At 33.1% G+C, this 18767-nt stretch overlaps 2 protein-coding genes across 2 annotated transcripts in view; one reads left to right on the forward strand and one right to left on the reverse strand.

Moving 5' to 3' along the window:
- LOC142977199 (uncharacterized) overlaps window positions 1–4796 on the reverse strand; it is an 82962-nt gene extending 78166 nt beyond the window's left edge. The window contains exon 1 of the mRNA XM_076120953.1: window positions 4554–4796. The gene's annotated coding sequence lies outside the window, so the exon portion shown is untranslated. The remainder of the gene's footprint in view (window positions 1–4553) is intronic.
- Window positions 4797–5311: 515 nt separating this feature from the next.
- LOC142976931 (mitochondrial genome maintenance exonuclease 1-like) lies at window positions 5312–17163 on the forward strand. The gene is made up of 5 exons (XM_076120546.1): window positions 5312–5666; window positions 5958–6422; window positions 9512–9725; window positions 13861–14206; window positions 14436–17163. The coding sequence occupies exons 1-4, from the start codon at window positions 5465–5467 to the stop codon at window positions 14198–14200; spliced, it is 1221 nt and encodes a 406-aa protein (XP_075976661.1). The 5' UTR covers window positions 5312–5464; the 3' UTR covers window positions 14201–14206; window positions 14436–17163.
- The last annotated feature ends 1604 nt before the right edge of the window (window positions 17164–18767 follow it).

Genomic DNA, 18767 nt, shown 5'->3' on the forward strand with positions numbered 1-18767 from the left:
CGCTAAACAAAGTGTTAGCACTACAAAGCTAACTGATTTGTCACAAATTGATCATGGAAGCAAGTACAAGTGCATCTTCATCTCAGGTGAACATAGAAGATATAGAAATGAAAAACCTCTGTGAAGCTGGTTGCAGCACTTCATTATCTACTGAGAAGATGTATGTTGACAAAGCTGTTCAAGTGAATAGTAAAATTCACCCCTTTTATTTCAGTAGACGTAAAATCCAGGTTTGATGCAAAAAACGTGGTCATCATAAACACATCAATTTTCGGGAGATTGTCCGATTGTGCTTTGACGAAACCAATATCTGTCATTTTTCTGTAAGTCTTTTGACTTTATTTTTACGAAAAAAATGTAATATAACTTCAATATTTACTTCAAATCACAATAAAATGGAATTAAATCGTTAACAGCACAGAACTGAGAACAGTATTATTTGTTATTATAGACTTTGACGTCACAACTCGTTCCGACCAATAGCGTTGCGTTTCAGCTCATTTGAATTTTTCTCGTATTTTTTGCACTTTTTATTTCATAATTTCTAATTCAAAACGTAATTATATTAAAAAATATTAACGTGTACGCAATTCCTAGGCAATAAACTTTAGGAAAAAAAATATTTGAGCGTTATTTGAATCTTACGCATATTCCCTATTATCCAAATAAAGATATTTATATCGCCTCTTAGCACAGGCACAAGTTATGTTTAAATTGTGCTTATCAATGCGAGTATTTTCGTTATGTACAAAACTATTCCGGTAAATAAATATGTAATTCTTCCTATTCAGGTAGTCTTTTTGTGACTGACCGTTAATTTCCTTGAAGAATGAAAAGGAAAAGGATAATAGAATTGTGGCTACACACTTTCGCTATGATGCAATCACTACCAAGTTAAGGTTAATTGCTGATCATATCTTGAAGACGACAATTGAATGTAATTCTATTATATACTTCTGCCTCTGCGTATCGCCAAGTAAAAGCTTCTGTTACTGTAACTTGGTGACAGAATAAATTGATACTAAAAATAAATCGAGATGATAAATTCGTCGTTTAAGTTACTTTGATATTTTAGATTGATTGAAGATAACGTAAGTAAGTCTCAGGTCACGAAAAATGCTGCCCTAGTTGTAAAAATTTCAGGAGTATGAAGGAAATCCTCGTTTACCATGCTCTTTGGTCAGTAAAATAAATTAAAGCTAGTTTAATTTGCATTTTGGCTCATAACTATAGAAATGATATACCAAGTCGTAAAACTAGACAATAAGATAAGACAATATAGTTATTTAAAAAGGGTTCGTCAAACCTATAAATTAAAAATCAAGTCACGTAAGTTAGCAAAATTAGAAATGTAATCTAACCACTATAAATAAATTGAAGTTGAAATTAGATTTAAGTGAGGCGAGAAAAATTGTTAAAATAAATCTCTTTTCGCACCGCGGCGGACATTTTTTAATTAAAATTCTACTCCCGCGATGCACTGAATGGTTCCATTTTTAAATTAATTTCTTTCAACGTCTTATCGTGGTGCAGACACCCCGTTCTTTACATTAATTGAATGAACTGTTAAAGTGTACTTTGTGTAATCAGGGTCGCTTCCATTCATCATATGAATGAAGCACATGATTTAAATGGGTATTCAGAAGCATTTGAATTTATAAGAGGATATAGAGCACGTGAATCCGAGTAAAAAGAATTCTTTATTTTCAAGGATCAATTTTGCGAGATCAAGCTTGAATTTCATCTAATTAACTGCCCGGCTTATTATTATGATTTTGGAGCTTATTATAGCACTTGTTTTGTCCTGCTTTTACAAATCCTTTTTGTTACGCTGTACAATCTGTACATTTACTATGGTAGTTACATTTAAAGCGAAACCGTTTATAAAAATAGAAGAAAATGTATTCGGTCCAAGTAAAATTTTATCAAAGTTAAATTCCCATAACTTCCTACTGCGATAAAATCGTATGCATCGTCTCAAGCGTCACTACAGTCTGTTATAACAGTCCGAGACGCTATCTCATTCCTTATTTATCATAACGCTGTTATCGAAGAAACAGATGTGGCGCTCATAAATTCTTTAAGCACAAAGTGCATCAGCATAAGACGGTCCACGCTAGAGAATATTTACATTTTCAAAGCACCTTATTAAAAATGCCATTCTAAGGATCCTGACTTCATATTACAGTACTAAAACTTTCTATGTAACTCTTAATGTGTTGAAAGGCTCTGCTTAGAGAGTTAGTCATGCAAAAATGTTTAACTGCTCTCCTATATGCTTCACGAAGTTTGAAATCGTTAATTTCAAGTCATAAAAAGTTTTGTGAAAGACATGAGGGCAAATGGCTGTTACCAGACGTAATTTGAATATTTCTAGAAAACGCTCTTATCTCGAAAGGCTAAGCAGAGGAGAAGATATTTAATTATGCTTTTGCCTGCTTACGATAGGAACCAAGAAGATATGTCATTACTTTTACTGAGTAGATTTTTTGGTCTTATAATTTCCACTCAACCCAATCTCTTTGGCTGACCGGCCACGCATACAATACTAAAGGACTGTCAAACCAATATTAGTATTTGAGTCGTTATTTTAATATCTGGGGCACGTCAAAAGTCCTGAAGATGAGAACATCTGACACCCTTAATACTTTAATGGCATTTAAACGAACGGCGGCTTATTCTTAGAAGGGGACTACTTTGTAAAATTAACAACGATGTCTCTACCTAATACTTTGTTGATATCGTGTTCTTTCAACTTCGGTGTAGGAATAATAAGAAATCTGTATTTTGAAGCTTTTTAATTACAATTATTTCCATCAATGGGAGGCACTTTACGTTAATGGAATTTGTCGGGGTTGAAATAGATTTTTATAGTAGCTACGTAAGATTTTAATACATTCAAATGAATGTACTACTTAATTTACGTAGTAATAGGGAAATGCCGTTTTTGTATATTCATTATGATAATGGATAATAGGTTTTGTGTTTTCTGGTCTCTACTTGCCCCTAAGGGAAGAGGGCACACGATTCTTATGCATACTATACGTATCTGTAATAGGCTTTATTCCACTTTCAGCCTGCGATTCTTCAACAAGCTAGAACATAGGAAATTAAAGTAAGGAAAGGAGACTCAAGCTTTTTATTTTTTTTTGAGAGTATTTCGTTTGATTTGCCAAGTGATTGTTTTGAATTTTTTTGAGATTTTACCAGAACTAAGTACTTAATTTTCTTTGCGTCATGCATGACAATTTGTAACAGTTTATTTGCAGTTGTAACTGTTATGCTAAGCTCTGCATTAAAACCTCTAACACTAACACATTATCTGTGTTAATGAGAAAATTAAACATTAGTTCTTGTTTTATTATCGTCAATACAATTTCAGCATGACTTAGTTAATGTTTACAAACCTTTTATAGGTTGCATAAGAATACACTACTACTACTAATACGTCTAATTACCTATTTAATTAATTTACATAAGTAAAAAACTAGAAAAGTATGAAAATCGATTTGTGAGTTAAAAAATGAATGAAAAATCCTTTCATAATGATACCCCAAAAGCTGAAATCTATATGAATTAAGGTTACCATACTTAATAACTTTTTGGGTAGGGTTATATTTAAATTAAAAAATAACTCAGATGTGGGTGAATGAAAAGTAAATATTTTAATATTGGTATGAGGGTCTATCGGTCGACTCTGTAAAAAGGCTTTATTGGCAGCTGCTGGCAATAATCAATGAAAAATCTAAGAATACAAAAATGTGTGATGTATAGGTACCTAATTAATTTTTAATTCAATCCTTTTTTAGTCTATAATTAAGTAGGTACTGAATTGAGATCATAAGTATTATAATTATTTATGGTAACCTAATTAAAACATTTGTGTTTTCACTTGAATTGGAAAACAAAAAAACACCGCTTATCTACCAACCTAGGGATTTTCACAAATCTAGTAACTACCTAAGTATTTAATATACGAGCTCCAGTGTTTGGACTGGCTATTAGCCAGTTATGTGTATTATAATAAACCATAAACGTGATTTCAATAATCGTAAGTTCGTATTTAATAAGTAAGTCTTCAATCATTTATAAAGTTTGTCCAACAAAAAGTTATTTAAAACTCATTAAATATGCCTTCTTTCACGATATCATATCTAAATCTAATAAATTTTACATTTAATGCTCGCCCCTTATTAAAATCTCGTGTTTTATGTTTTAATATAAAATTAACTACCTACCAAAGTAGGTAGGTATATACGAGAGTAATCTTAAGAAAAAAGCTTTAATATATGTCGGGAAATAGTTTGAGCATTTCCTGGGATAATTTTTGAATTAAAGTCATAAATAAATGTACGGATTTTAGATTAATATTGCGAAAAATATAGTATAAAATATAGCTTAGCACTTAGCTTAGTGATTTTAATGAACTCGTTGCTCGAAAAAACAGCATGAAATCTAATAAGATTATCGTGTGTTATAGGCAACGAGTAAAAAATATTATACGCTATATTTAAGGTAAGTTTATTGAAAGAAAAATATTAATGAATACTTACAATATCCCAAAAATCCTCGTGGTTAAATGCACTCCTCTATTTTTTTCACCATGAAACCACTGTCTATCGGTTTAGTTTTTAGCAGTCTAACAACTAATACAATTTGTTGTATATTGTTTCAATGTCTGTTTGTCTTGACCACCTGTTCAAGTATTTAACTTTCGATCATATTTCAGGAGACCGATCACACACAGGCAGCGGGCAGCCGGCGTTTTTCAAATGCCGCTTCAAACAATCCCGCGATCTCCATTTTCCCGCCAAATTATATCATAACTATGCAAACAAATTAAATATAGTACTTCTTCAGTAGTTACCCTATCCAAACGCTTACATCCGTATTTTAGCCGGGTTGTAGAAGTTACATACAAGATTTGATATAAAGCTAACAAATTCAGGAGTAGATTATTATAACGACGACCTCCTGGAAAAACATAAATTTAATTTTGGCTTCATAATACTGCAATAGTAGCGTTATCTGGTGCACCTGAAGCGTACTAATTCATATTGGATACGAATTTCGTTAGTAGTGACATCTGTTAGTGTGGTACAGTGAATCAGAATTAAGATGCTTATAAATTAATATGTTTTAATAATCTTTAGTTTTTTGTACTTTAGTAAAAATATCACACATTAAATGAAACTTATTTTTATTATAACATGTAATAATTCAATATAATTTTACAAAAATAAAAACATAGTTTTCGTCTTATTGTGCTACGGCAACACTAACTTATCTTATTTCAAATACCGATTTGTCATTGGTTGAAATTGCAATTTTTTGACATTTTGTTATTTCCTAAAAAAACTAAAATTTCAATCAATTCTTTTCAACAATCTGGATTTGTCGTTGGTTTTCACGGACTTTCAAATAAATAGCTTCATTCCTAAAACCCATCGAAGTTACCTTCATAATGTTTCGACCGATTTGCACAATCGGTCAAAGAGTTTCATTCGAGAGACAATCAAAAGAGTTCGTCAGGAATAAAGTGGTTCGACCCGCTTCTCTCTTGAAACCGGCAGAAAAGATAAAAATATACAATAAAGAGAATAAGGAATTGTTCGGACCGTTGTTAGAGACTAATAAGCAGAAAAAACATCGCTTGCAGAAGGAAGGTAAGTGATTTAATTGTAAGGTTTCCGCAACCTTGCCAGTGAGTGGATTATCTACTTTCTAAACAGTCCAGTCGTTCAATATGCAGACGTCTGGATAGGCTGCAATCTGATCTCCTTATGTCGACAATAATAGCATTGTTTACAGTGTTGTGTTGACTTTCGATCTCAATTTATGCGTATATACTTGCCCTGCGTAGAATATGTTGCCAATTATCATCATATGACATTACCGTTTTGGCGCCGTGAGATACACACGCGTACGCATAACATCGCTTTATCTGTGTGTTCTAGCTAAAAATAGTGCATCACATCAAAACAACGGCGCGACTACACACGAGAATACATCGAAATACATAGAAAGTAACGAGAGAAATGTTGGACAGTGTGAGCCATTGATCGGATATTCGAAGTTCAGTCCAGTGTTAGCTGTAGAAGTGTTGAAAGCGAAAATGTGGCAGAATACGAGGCAGTGTGTTACTTTGGTTGGAGCATATTTGAATAATGTGGCTGTAAGGAGTTTGTCTACATCTTCGACATGTAGTGCAGCAAGGAGTTCTCCGGCCCAGCCAGGGTACGCAAGCGAAGACAAGATCCTTCAGATAAAGCACCACAAGAATGATTATGCTCAGCAGTATCCATCTGTGACCCTGATATTGAATAAAACAATGACAGATGAGTCCAGAACAGCTTTAGAGAAATGGAAGCAAGAGAGGATTGCTGAAATGGGATTGGAACAGTTTAACAAATTCTATGAAGGTATGTTAGTTGTTTTTTAACATTAATAAGCATGTTTAGCACATTTTGTTTTCCATCTGGAAGTTTTACATAACCAAACACTGCATACTGTGACCTATTTACAGTGATAATGGTCTGCAGTATGATAATTTGTGAACTATAAGTATGTGCTTTGCTGTATATTTTTCTGTGGTTTTTGTTCAATATAGGTATAATCTGGCCTCATGATTTTCTATGCAAAGATTGGATCTTAATTACCTGAATTTTCAATGAAGTAATTCTTTAAATTCATCTACCTTGTCCATCAGTGTTCCTTACTCTCAAATATATATCTCATTATAACATATTGAAGTGTATAACCTGAATTACAGCCAAATTCCAAACAGCCTAAATAGTTTAACTGCATCAATGATACAAATAAAAGGTTATTTACAATTGATTTTATTCGGGATTAAATACATTTAACAGTATAAAGATTTTGCTCTTAAATTATTAACCTTTAACTAGTGACGTGTAGTCTCACAGGCGTCGCGTGTTTGGTAAATTCTCAGAATTGACAACTTCCCCCAGCTTGCCGCGACCCCGCGTCTCAGTAGCTTTTGTTTTAGTGCCAAAACGACCAAAGAAGGGAGAAGACGTGCCGTCGGTTATTAAACAACTTCGTAATTTCAATTATAAAATTGACTGTAGCCTGTGAGGCTACATGTCCTTAGTTGTCATACAAATATATTTTCGATTATTTCGATTATTCTACCGCATAGTGGACTTGAGCGGCGTGAATGCTCATATATTATATAATATGCATCAGCCCAAGAATATAGATAGAGGACATTTTTTAAAGTCATTAGCCCGTTCGCTAGTGCTACCCCCAAATGCAAAGACGTGTTGTGTGCAAGCTGTTACCAAGGGAGTTACGCCTTGTGATGAAACGAGTTCTGGCTGACGATATGGTTGAAGATGTCCAAAGTCCTGAAACCAGTCAAGGCAAACGAAGGGCATGCAGTATTTGTCCGCCTAATCTTCACAGAATGACTGTGTACACATGTGTCGGGTGTTGCAATCCCGTATGTTTGCAATGTTCTCGCCCCTTGTGTAAAAATTGCCAATGATTTATGCCAAATAGAGTATGTGTCAGAATTTTTATGTTTTGTTTTCAGAAGTAGCTTTTATGTTTTTTTTATTTTTATATTGTTTAAGTTTTCATAAAAGAAGTAAAATATGTCATATAATTTATGTAAGGTCTACTAAAATGTTAAAATAACGATCTCATGTCAATTAAGGCTGAAAAGTACAAGTAAATGTTTATTATTATTTGTGTTTAAAGTAATTATATAAACTGATTGAATTCATTTATATTTGTTTTATTACATTCCAACAAATAAATATCAACTCAGTCTTAATCATTAGAATGCAATTTTATGCCAAAATTTAACTTTAAAAGTAGTAGCCTGTGAGACTACACGTCCCTTATAGTGTAATCAATTTGTCACGTCCCTAGTTAAAGGTTAAGGTCAAACAACCAACTAAATTGAAGTTTAAAATCATTTATTTTTAATGCATTCTTGAAATACTTCTTGTACATAAACAGTACATAAAAAACTAGGTTCAATGACATTTCTTTAAATTAAAAATAAACTAGAATGTGTCTAGTCTTTGGCACAATTTAAACTATGCATGACTGACTTTTTATCTTCTTATAAATTGCAAATGTTTTAACATTATTTGACTTGTTTGTCAAAATAGTTGTGTTTTTACTGAATACTATTTAGGCTTCTTTTTATATTGTAATAGTTAGTTGCTCTTGGGTGTAGAATTTACACTAAGTTGTTGACACCTTCAGAGGTGATATCATGAATGTGTATGCAATAAAACCACATTGTGCCATACACAATATTATAATATCATTTTCTATTAAATAAAACTTCATATTTTAGTTTTACTTTTATACTACAATCTAAGTTTCATAACATTCTTTAGAATTTACTATTAAAATGCACCTATGGTGTTTTTATAAGTGGTTATTACCGCACACATCACAAGTTTCAATCATTACCTTAGTAGACTATAAATAACAGAATTAAATATAATCAAGTGTGACAGGACAAAGGCTGAAATGCCTTAGATTTTGATAACTACTGCCAAAAGTTATTATGCAGTTTGTTGTAGATACTTCACAGATCAAACACAATACACTCTCTGAACTACACAATCTTTACTTATGTTGTACTCCTGTAAAAAGAAACATTTTTTTCTTATTTCTTGGCTTTAATTTCAATGGCTAAAGTACCTAATTTATTAATTGACAGATAGATATAATTATGAGTAAAAATTTCATTGTCAAGCTCAAGGTTTCATTGGAATTCCTAAAGAATTAGAGGTAAATAATACTAAAGAATTGAAGAACCTGATGTCAGGCTTAAAACCAGTACAAAGCACAGCTTACAAATTCTTATGTAACTATCAAAATACTTGCATCTAGTATCAATACTTACATAATTGCAACTTTCTTAATCAAATGCATAACTTGACATTTAATATGTAGGTATTACTTAACAAGAGTAGATAAAAAGTCTATAAATAATAGACTTCTTGTGTTCTTATTTTGATAACATACATCTGTTACTAGGACAAAGTGTTGTATGAATCAACCATTTAATGTAGTGTAATGTCATTGCCTTTAATAGCTGGGTATTGTACTACTATATACATAATAAACAACCACAAATACATGAACATAAGTATGTATAAGTATAGTAGGTACCTAGACTTTGTCACTGACTAACTGACAGTGCTTTATTATATAAATTAAGATGAAAGGAAAATTGATGGGTGAATTGACCTTCTTTATATTCACAAGGACAGCTTAACTATCATAATTTGATAAAAACTAGAATACACTTGATTCATAGCTATGTTATTATTATTATAATAACATTATTATAAGCCTGTATCGTCCCACTGCTGGGCAAAGGCCTCCCCCAAAGATTTCCATTGTAGCCTATCTCCGGCGGTCTGATACCATTCTGGTGTGAAGGTGTCCTTATTCTAGAAACTAAAATTCCGCATTGCAATACTGGCCAAAATTAACATTTTTACTTTTACATCCACAGCTCAAATGGCAGTAGGCACGAAGTTCCACAGCACTCTAAAAAACTACTTCACACAACCGTTAACACAGCTCCGCATAGAGAAAGAAGTGGAAGGTGTTTGGGTGTCAGTAGCTGATGTTCTCAAGAGCATATCCTCGCCTAAAGCCATAGAATCCAATGTGATACACCCAGTGTTGAAGTATAGAGGAATATTTGATGCCATTGCCGAGTATGAGTAAGTATTTTGAGATTTTTAATGCATTATTCTACTGGATCATTTTGAAGATGTACTCAAATCAATTGCAGTCCCATATTGTTAACCAATTAACTACTGACTCAGAGTAACTTCTTATTCATTATCCCTTTAATGATATTTCAATATCAAATCCTCTTGTGGAAGTTGTCTTATTATACCAAAAGATATGTTGTTTAGTTGTGATTTAGAAACAAGAAGAATAATTAGAAAGAAGGATTTGTGTTGTTCGCAAATTTTCTGTACAGATTTTTATCAAATCATGATGTTTATAACATCGTTTGCAGCTAGATGCCAAGTTGACGTAATTATTTTAATAATTTCATCATTTAAAAAACGTCAACTTCCGTCATAAAAATATATTGAAGACAGTTACTACCGTGGCTTGCGTTCATGTTATAAATTCACTCTAATTAATGCTCCACCTTCAAGGTGTCGCACTTGGATGCTTCTCAACTCTTTAAAAATCTCTGGATAGTCGTAGATGCGCCTCAGAAGAAAAAGATTTTTGGTTTCATTTTCTTTAAAATATGCATTTTAGAAAAAAGAGCAGCTTATTTCTCCTTCCTTTCACGTTCATTCAAATTCTCACATTCGCTTCCACACATTATTATAGCTCTGTCTACTAGAAAAACTGCTTATCGTTAGATCGTTTTGTTCGGACCGCCAATGTAGGTATTGATATTCTTGGGTCTATCCCACTAGTCCCGTTGAGTTGTCCCGTGACGGGACAACTGGCACTATTTTGTCCCAGTTGTCCCGTGGCGGGACAAGTGACACTGTTTTGGTGCCAGTTGTCCCGTTGCAGAAAAATCACGGGACTAATGGGACAGACGGAAGGGTCAAAACAACTGGTTTCATTGGGTTGTTGTGTGACAACAGGTACTTGGTACTTTGGTAAGATAGCAGATGATGAATTGTACGCTGTATCATATCATATTATTTGTTTGTCCTTTCCATCTCGGGACTATGGAGTTCCGGACTTTTGGAAGGCATGCAACACGCAGCAAACTCGCAGAGACCCTTTTAGACAGTTTAAGTATAACAAAGATGTAATGGGACACAATCCGGTAACTATCCCTGTGTACACTTTGAGTATTATTACTAAGATATAGGTTTAAATATCTTTGGTTTTACAATTTATCTACACAAGTATAGTGCATATTCCATTTGAGATATCTACCCTTGTTAAAATGTACTTGTTTGTATACCGTCTGCTATCTTACCAAAGTACCAAGTACCAGTTGTCACACAACAACTCAATGAAACCAGTTGTTTTGACCCTTCCGTCTGTCCCATTAGTCCCGTGATTTTTCTGCAACGGGACAACTGGCACCAAAACAGTGTCACTTGTCCCGCCACGGGACAACTGGGACAAAATAGTGCCAGTTGTCCCGTCACGGGACAACTCAACGGGACTAGTGGGATAGACCCATATTCTTGCAACTAAACTTCAATGCACGAAGTCAATAATATTTTACCAATATGAATTGCCTATCAGTCTCCTTGTGCTTTCACTTCAGACCCCGATTACCTTGCTATTCTCAGCTCATTGAACGCTAAACAAACAATGGCACACACTCGCTTCATTTACATAGCCGTAGAACGACCTTAAAAACTCGCAGTCTGACATTGGAAAAAGAAAATAAATAACAAAAGTTGTCTAGTGACTATTACTTGACCAGTTTGTTGAAGGAAATGAACTGTTGTTTTACTCTATCAGCTTCCCAGATTGTAACCATTTGCCTTGAAATTTACGATCGAAAGGAATTGTACCATTAAGATGATGTCGCCAGTATATCATGGTCTCTTGTACAGTTCTTAGCCGTGGCCTAGCTACGATATGGATAGGTGGTGGGACACACTGGGCCCTCGAGCTCAGATCCTGAGCAACTGGTGTAGAGGTTTCCTAGTTTATTTTTTGCATCACCGCCCTGGCAGTAATCGATAGCTGTTAAAATCTAGAAATCAAAACAATATTCCTTCACCTCCCGTCTTCGAGTATTTGACATTGCTTTGGTTTCACATGTAGGTTTTTAATGATGTGGGACGTCCTTGCATGATAAGCGCCCTTGCTTTTATTTTTCCTGAACCCACTGCCAGAAGTAGTATCTTTAAATCAATCTTAATACTTTTTAAAAGTTTTTTGTTTCTCGTTTTGAATTACTGCAACTGTAGTAGTAGGTTTCTTAAACACAGACAGTTTATTTTAAAGTATTATCTGCATGTTATGTTTATGGCTGCAAATAACAGTCAATCGTAAAGAAAACATACAAAAAACTTTGTTGATAAGAAGAGTTCGTAAAAAACAAACGCGTGCGATGAATTTCAATGAGGAAGCAAAACAACACGGTTAGCCAGACGTCCTCAGATACAGTGAATGTTTACCTCACCATGTATTTTAATTTAATGGTATTCTTTTGTATGATATTTTTCGAACGTCTTCTTGGAACACATATGTAGGTATGTTTATTGTTAACTAGCTTACGGCCGCAGCTTCGCCTGCTTGTATTTTCCTGTAAATAAGAGCCTGTCTTCAAGTTTTCCATGCTTCATGACAGTGGGTTGAATGGCTAACCCCCGGTTTCTGAGGCACATTTAGCGATAGTGTATCTATTCGATAGCGTTTAAAATCGTATAACAAAACGCTATTGAATAGATAAACTACCGCAAAATGTACTCAGCAACCGGGAGATAGCTGTGTAAACTTGACAGACATTTAGTTATGTGCTGCATGTTCAGTGTCGCAGTACTGGGGTTCCTATCCTTTAAACGTTCTAAATATAATACTACTAAGTACCTGAATAGTGGCTTCAATTTAGTCCAATTTCCCTTTGATCGAAGTCCACAAACATATTTACCATCTAAACTGCGTCTTACGCCTACCCACCTACCCAACGCGTAGTTTCATATAACGGAGCGGTGTATTTTCGAGCCTATTACCAGACGTTCAAACAATCATTCTTTATCGTTATCGGCCAAAATACTTCCACGATAAAAGTGTCAGTGACACCGGCCTCTGAAAAACAGATGTGTAATGTCAAGGGAAATTGAAGGTCATCATAATTTTGCATAATCTTACATTCCGGACTGATAAAATCTGTAAATCTGGCTTTTGTAAGATTTTCTTGAGAATATTTGCTTCTTATATGGTAGTGTTTTTGTTAGATTGTTCCACTCTAATGATTTGAATAAGATTTTACTTGCGTTGCCACTTACACATGTGCGATGCAGCTCTCAATATGTTTGAATCTCCGAGAGTGAAATAAAAAAATATCCAAATGTGAATCATTCTCATCTCTTATAATAATTGGGAAAATCTCTACTCCAAAAATAGTTTATGTGACCTCTGTTGAGTAAGATAAAGGACATCAATATTCTTCTTACAATAAAATCTACAAAGTATTAATAAATTACATTGTCTTTTAAGTAATAGGTATTATTATGTAAAACAAAATTCTCTGAAACGATACAAACACTAAAGAATTAATACAGTTACAATAATTTCATAATTTATTACTACTCTTATCGAAAGTTAAGCGTAATTTATAAGACCGTTCAACAATCGTGACATTTCTTCAAAACATTGACTCACTACGTCACTGCAATATTGCCTCAGTAACTATTGATATAGTAAAGTACGTTAGAAACAACATGATTGATTTGATTACGTACATATACGTCATAGTACGTATTGAGGACGAAGTAATGTTTACATTAGTCACGATACACGACTGTATTTTCTATTATGTTGTTTTGGATAGCTAATGCAAAGAGTGGCTTTATTTTCTTGGATTGTAACTTAGTCTTACGCCGATATAGTAGCTTTTTCTCATTATCAATACAAAATGTAGGGTTTAAAAGATGATGCTACTGTGAAAAAAAGCTAACAAATAATTTATTATTACGTTTCAGTTTAGTACCAAATATCAATAAATCACATACCTACTCACCTGAAATTTAACTAGGTCTATTAATTTCAAGGAATTGACATAACCGTGCCACAAAAAATAGAGTACCCACTTAGACGTTTCTCTGAAAATCTCTGACATATTCCGAATATTCTACCAAAATAGATACAACACGCTAATACATACTTATATTGTTCACCTTTCAGAGACAAACCCACATTAATCGAATGGAAGAAATCCGACAAGCCTCGCAAATCGATAGCAGTGACTTACGACAATCCCGTACAGCTAGCTGCGTACTTCGGCGCGGTTTGCCACGACTTGAACTACAAGCATTTGAATGTTAGAGACGCATTGCTGGTTATTGCATACACTGACGGTTCTAAAGCAGACGCGTACCATCTCTCCACTGATAAGCTGAGGGAACATTGGGCGCAGTGGTTGATAAGGCTAGAGCAGTACACTAAGAACTTTGGAAACGATTCGGAGAAGTTGCTGAAAGGTGGTAAAAGGTTGTTTGAGGAGGATATTGGGAATCTCCAGTAATTTTCGGTACTTATTTTCTTTTCAATCTTCTCTTGCTGGTCAATCAAACGGATCAATCGAAGTTAAAAAACTTTAGTGTTGATTTCGGTTGTACATATTCAATTCTTTTTTCCAAAAGTTCAGTCCATTTTTAAATCACGGCCTATAAATGAAGTTAACTAGTTACATTACATTTATTTATTTATTTATAAATATATACAAGTAACTCATGTTAATGTATCTGTTCTTTTTACAGTGGAGCTATCAAGCAAAAAAGCAATCGGAACTGAGGATCAAGAATATATTTAACCGAAAGGTGTCAAGTAAAACCTTCTAAATGTACCCGCCTTGTGTTCACGTGCTACGCCTTCATACCACAATGTAATTAAACGCAAGCGACTTACGACACGATATGAAGGAGCCGAACAATGGAGTACATTGATCAATTGATTGAATGTTCGTAATGAAAATGTTAGTACTGATTTTAAACTGTTGGTGATCTTTGGTTATGCAGTTCTAATAAGCTGGCCGCACTATTAAGCCACCAGTTTTCTACAAAACACGAACATAATTTGCGGTTGAGTTTTTTCAAACATTTTTATAGTATAGTCTTCACTAGAGGGTTCAGTCAAGCTTCTAAAACTAAAACGTTTCCACAAACGTTGCACAAACATTGTTTGGATGCGTTTAGTAGCTTGGCTGAGCTACTAGTGGTGACGACTAGTGGCTCAATGAGCTCCTTAAAATTTGTTCCTTTCTCTTATAAATGTGGTATAAGAAGGTATGTAATGTTAACTCAATATGCACTCGACCCTGTTTCTTGTCAAACAAGAAATAAAATTATCTGCTTGAAGAGTACATAGACTGCGTATCGAGGCTAGTGTGTTACTTTACGACACTGTAAATGATGAAAGATATGATTTACGGCAGGAAATACCCTGACAAATTCGGTTTGGGTCCAAAGACTGCTTAATTACGTATACCTTACTAAATTCCAATTTGGCATGACAGCACTTTGTCCCTAATTATGTATTTGGCACATAATGTGAACAAACTCTCAACTAGAGCATTGCACTGCAATGGGTTCTCAATATTCGGTTTCGTTTCGTGTCACGCAAATGGATGACAATTTTGGCGAAGTGCCAATTCCCGAATTTTATATTTCTTTTTCAATGAAAACAAGTTCAAGGTTCATTTTGACTGGTATAAAATAATGTATCTCGATCTATTTTTATTCAATGCAGAAAGTTAATTTGATTTGCCGATGACGTCACTAGATACGCCCACAAACGTTCTGCTTGCGTCGACTTAGTACTAATTGAGGATAATGTATCGTCATAGCGTCACCGGTAGACCTTTCAATAAAATGTTTGTTTAAACTTCCCTACAATATTTTACTCTTAGTTATTAGGCCAAGGACCACTAACAGGATAAAATCAGTAGAAATGATTCGGCTAGTTTCGAATGTACGAGTAAGGTAAAAGACTGGATAAGTTGTTGAATGTTCATTTTCACACATATATGGACTGTGAAATCTTTTTTCTAGCAACAGGCTTTAGATGTGAGGCTGTTCAGATTTCGTTTGTATTTTAACTAAAGTCAGTCACATTGCTGGCCACAGATCTCTTTGAATGAGCAGATTTTAAGTCCATAATCTTGATAAATTGTAAGATTCGTTAAATTATAAGCGAATAATATATGTTAGAAAAAGGGTTTCGTGTCGGTCCAATACGCCTTTTCATTATCACATCACCTTTAGATAGGTACTTATGATAAATAATCACAATTCTTACATTTAACAAGTTTTCATAATAATTATTGTATTCAACTGTTATAACCGATTCCATGACACATTGTTTCATTATAAAAATATTCATCTACATTAAAACCAGTATGTTTTTTACGTTTTTTCAATGTTATTTACTGATTGTTAATGAAAAAAGACAATTTGTTGTAATATTTAGTTACAGAAATATATTGTTTCAAGGTTATTGAATGTCTATACATGATTGTTACTTTAGTTTTATGATTCTTTGATTAATTATTATGCTGCAAAAAATGAGTTATGTTATTTAACCGAAAGTAACAAATGTATAGACATTAGACTGTGTTTAATGTAGTAATATAATTTCTGTAATAATAAAAACGAGGCCATCCCTATAATAACGGATTTATTAACTACATATGTATATTCTATAAATATTGCAACTGACTTCTCAATATGTTATCGCGATTATTGATTTATATAGAATCTGAAATAGGTTTATAATTAGTGTAATGAAGTAGAAATTTCATTATTTGCCAAATATTAAGTTAGCTACTAGTCCAATGTTGGTACAAATTGTGTTCAATGTACTAAAGAAATTCCTATAAATTAGTTTTATTTTCATACTTCCGCTCTACACATCACAGCATTTAGCCAGAAATATCAGGCTAGTGCCATCTGCTGCAACAATGCAAAAATAAGGAATACTGCGAGTGCAACTCGTTAGATCATAGGATACTAATAAATGGTAAAAAACGTAGGAATTTCTCTACGATATGACGCCATTTTTATTATAATATGTTACAGTGGTACTCTTTGGCGTATCAAATGAATAGAGCTAAAGTATGAACCTTATAGAAATTCAAACAGCTTAGCTTTTATAGCATTTATTAATTTACCTTTCAGAAATATTGGTGATTATTGGTTTATCCTTCATAATTTGTGATGACTATAATTTTAATATGTGACTTTTTTTTTGTTAAGTTATATAAGTTTATTGTAATTTTGAACAGTTTACTAAATTCTGTTATAATTTTTTTCTTCAAGTTATTTAGGTGTATGAAACTATATAAGTATGTACTGTTTTAGGTAGTTTATTGTATATGTTATATGGTTTCCTGCTTAGTACCTGGACCGCTGGTAACTTAGCCGTCTATTTTAAGGTCTGAATTAAGTTTGTACCATTGTAATTCTCTGATATTAAAATAATCTAGAGTTATGTTAGCTGTTTATTTAATCCCACATGCCTTTTTATACCCTTTGTTCCCGTGGAAGAATGCACAGTGAACATTTCATCTTTTGAGTACTTTGTGGGGAATTTCAAAAAAATGGCACACTACTTGAATTTCTTATTCAAAATTTTAATGATGCTCTAGGATATTATTTTGGATGAAATTAAAGTAATCATAGTATCTAGTTTGTAAAAAAAATAGTTTTTTTTCATGTTCATTAAGATTAAAGGAGAAAAATGCTTAAATTTGGGGGTAGGCAAGTAGGAAGTGTCCGTTTTGATACTAAACTTAAAATTGAATATAAATGAAACAACACCGAATTCCAGCAATTTAATATTTTTTTCTGGATAGCAAAAATATCTTTTAATTACTGGCGAATTATCAAGGCGAAAATAATGACATTAAAATTAAATGCAATCAATTTTATCTCGATTTTGTTACCATGGGTTCCAAATCGACAATTATTTTTTATGCTATTACCATGAAATGCTCCTGATCCCATCAGAAACTTGTTAAAAAAACGTTAAATATCAATGACTTTGGATCCAGAGTCCATATTTTTTCATAGGTTGAAGAGTTTTTCGTAAAATCGATAAGAACCTTAGAAATATTTGAGGGACAGTAGCAAAACCGAAAGTAACAAAATCGTAAGGTTTAGTTTACATGGACCTATGGCATAATATTAAAGCGCAACTAATTGTATGTTTCTACGAATTAAACATACAGGCATTATTTACTCATTAATACTTACAAATTATTCAACATAATACATTTTTACTGTTTTTATATCACAATTATTTATTTTATATATATTTTTTTATCCCAGATTGCTCCAAAAGTTGCAGAATAGTTTAGCTGTAAATAAAAAAAAGATTTTTTTAATTATAAATATACACATATCTCAAATAAATAATGATTAATCAATTATAAACATACAAATCATTCTAATCTCTAATGTAATTTTAACGTATTTTGTAGTTAACAAGTAAAATATCAATATCGAAACAACAGCATGTAAGACTAGCTTTTTGACGTCGGTTTTGTTACTTTTGCGGTCCGACTATAATTATGTTACCTTACGTATAGTAACAAAACCGAAGTAACATAATCAGCCCGTCGCACTTTCAAAAAAATAAATTAGTAATTCTATTTATCTTATGGTTAAATTATCAGCACCAAATTGTTTACTAAAACTAGTTCTTTAACATGAATGCAACCATATAAAACATGTATGGTACAGTTACCAATGAATTAGTTACCAAAATTTACTGTCAGGTTTGACAGTAAATTTTGGTTCACTGCGGCTGCGCACACAACTCACTTCCACTGGCGACAAATAACACCGAAATTCTAGTTTTAAAAATTGCCGATCCTTTGCACATGAGTCGAAATATTAGAAAAATAAAACAAAGTACGTTTTAGTAAGGAATTTCCGCAAGAAATCGTGGTAACAAACCCGACATGTCCGGAAAGAGCGAATTTCGGGGACAACAATAAATATTTTTTTATTCAATAAATATAACATTTTATTACAATTGTACTTCATTGGAATGAAGAAAAAGTTAATTTTAACCGAATTCACCAAAATATT

The sequence above is a fragment of the Anticarsia gemmatalis genome, chromosome 12 (genome assembly GCF_050436995.1).
Source record: "Anticarsia gemmatalis isolate Benzon Research Colony breed Stoneville strain chromosome 12, ilAntGemm2 primary, whole genome shotgun sequence".
In the NCBI taxonomy this organism is placed as follows: domain Eukaryota; kingdom Metazoa; phylum Arthropoda; class Insecta; order Lepidoptera; family Erebidae; genus Anticarsia; species Anticarsia gemmatalis.